The following is a 2,500-nucleotide window of genomic DNA, read 5'->3' as shown; positions in this document are numbered from 1 at the left end:
GAAAAGAAGCCAGATCAAGCAATAGCCGATGTGCACAACTTATACGTCTGTCTCCCGATTCAGTTATACCCGGTGCCCGTTGGGACGATCTGTTCGGTCCGGTTTTGTAGGTAGGGCTAACCCAAGGAGTTTAGTTCTAAGCTCCTTGGGCTAACCAGATTGAGGGCGCAAAGCGACCATCGTAGCACAAACTGCCCGCTCCATTCGAGGCCTCTTCGGACGATCGGTTGACTATCGGTTTGTATTAGAGAACCGATCCCCCAATTGGCACTGAGTACTGGGTATTAGATCTGAAAGATGGCGGCGGCGAAAAAAAGTTGTCCGATTTCCATTTTATCGCTTCAGCACAATCCTTTCAGCACGATTCCAAATGGTCTACATTGTTGTCGGTGTAAAACACCTATACGATTTTAAGGGAACAAATAGATTAAGTGGAACGCGACTCAGAGGGAAATAAGTCTCAAGGCAACTAGTATTCATTTGAGGAGTTCTACTGACTGCTGCATTGTTTTTCGTATTTTGTTCTTTTTATCGAAAGTACATCAGGGGAATGCACCAGGGTCGCTATGTATTGGCACATAATTATTGAGATTTTTTAAAAAAAAAGGCTTTTATTCTTTCATCTTAATTAGACAATTTAATTACTTTAAACCCATATCTGGTAGCATGGTGTATACTCCTTTACCCCCCCCCCCCCCTCCAACACACACACTCCCTCCACATACATTGCGAAACTTTCCGATTAGGGTTTTCAAGTTCCCTTTTGAAAAGGTATTCTCTCAGAGGACATTAACATTAAGGGGCGAAGACTTTTTAATCTGAATAGCGTTTTATAAGTGTTCCCTTGCTAGTCCTACATCCCGATCCGACTTGGTGAATAAATGTAAACAGCTTTCAAAAAGAACTCACCTCCTCTGGTGAAGGTAAATATCCCAGTAAGACAAGAAGCTTGACCAGCATGGGCTCTCCACACGAGAAGGTCTCCTGCAACATCCCCCGCCCCCAGCGACCCTCTCTGGCCAACTGGCAGCCATTAAACAGCAACAGTGCTGCGATAAAGGTATTGTCACACGCAATGGCAGCGGTCAGTGGCGTCCAGTGACCATCACTCTGTGACAACTGACAGCCAGACTCGATGAGAACCTTCCAAATGTTGTCCAGGTTTGGGTATGAGTTCCCTTTTGAAGCGATTTTATAGTAGAAGAAAGCTGTGAGGAAGGGACTCATATGATTGTGTGTGACTGCGTTTGTATCTGCGCCGTGCTTAATTAACACTTGCAGTAGGTTTTCATTTCCTGTCCTTGTGGCTTCGTGAAGCGGCGTCCACTGAAGTTCGTTCCGCGCGTTTACATCAGCGCCGTATTCACACATCAGGATAGATGTGGTTTCCAGATTGTTCCTCACAGCGCGGTGAAGTGGCGTATTCCCTGACTGGTCAGTCGCTGACAAATCTGCCTTCAGTGTGACCAGCAGAGAGGCAATATCCGATCGTTTGGCGTTGCACGCTATGTGAAGCGCTGTGTGTCCTTTAGAGTCACGTTTGTTCAAAAAGCCACCCTTCGTCGCTGTTGAGGCATCAGTCGGGAGTTGAGCACTCACCAGGAGCTGTGTGAGTCGAGCGTATCCGAACTCTACAGCCCAATGCAGAGCTGTACGCTCCTCCTCATCCACAAGAAGACAAGAGGACGGGTTATCGTGGAGCACTTGGACCACCAGGTCTTCCCGCGCTGACTTGGTCAAGTCGATGATGGACATGTCACGCAGTTCTTGGTCTTCTTTAGTCTTAGATCTTTGTGATACACCGCTGTCTAGATTAACACCCATGTTTATAGCAATCTGGGGTCAATTAACCATCACGTCGAATTATAACTGCTTGAACTTTTATCAGAAATATGTCACATTTTTCTGCCCTTGACACGCTAGCAGAACCAAAAAGCAGGGCGCTGAGCTATAGCGTAGAGTGGACGAGGTGTGATATTTAAAGTACTGTCGTTTGTTTCGTATATTGATTTGTTGATTACTTTGAACGTTTAGAAGCACACCGTGCGAATCAAATACACACAAGAAGAAAACTACATAATTTGTCTTCAGATTATTTCTGCAACGGTTTTTCTTTCTCTCAAGGCTGTTGCCTCCATCAAGAACAGCAGTTCTGACCTTCCAGTGGATTTGTCATGGGTTCATGAATAGCAGCATTATGTCAGGGCCTCAGTTGTGCGTTTAGCCTTGATGTTATTACGTCAGTTGCAAGGAATTCTGAGACCGGTTGCTGTGGAATATAAAGACAATGAAAAACAGTGAGACTTGGGCATGTAGACTAAAGTTGTGTACACGTTTGTGTGTGTGTGTGTGTGTGTTTGTGTGTGTGTGTGTGTGTGTGTATGTGTGTCTGTGTTTGTGTACGTATATGTGTGTGTGTGTGTTTGTGTTTGTGTGTGTGTGTGTGTGTGTGTGTGTTAATAAGTGTGTCCATACGTGTGCTCATGTGTGCGTGTGTATG

At 45.4% G+C, this 2,500-nt stretch overlaps 1 protein-coding gene across 1 annotated transcript in view; it reads right to left on the bottom strand.

The window, feature by feature from the left end:
• LOC101862828 (putative ankyrin repeat protein RF_0381) overlaps positions 1-2,500 on the bottom strand; it is a 7,315-nt gene that overhangs the window by 2,849 nt on the left and 1,966 nt on the right. Inside the window, exon 2 of the mRNA XM_005107360.3 lies at positions 910-2,269. Within this exon, the coding sequence (XP_005107417.1) occupies positions 910-1,824 (915 nt within the window). The 5' untranslated portion in view covers positions 1,825-2,269. The remainder of the gene's footprint in view (positions 1-909; positions 2,270-2,500) is intronic.

The sequence above is a fragment of the Aplysia californica genome, unplaced genomic scaffold, assembly GCF_000002075.1.
Source record: "Aplysia californica isolate F4 #8 unplaced genomic scaffold, AplCal3.0 scaffold00597, whole genome shotgun sequence".
In the NCBI taxonomy this organism is placed as follows: domain Eukaryota; kingdom Metazoa; phylum Mollusca; class Gastropoda; order Aplysiida; family Aplysiidae; genus Aplysia; species Aplysia californica.
This window is presented reverse-complemented; position numbering and strand designations above follow the sequence as displayed.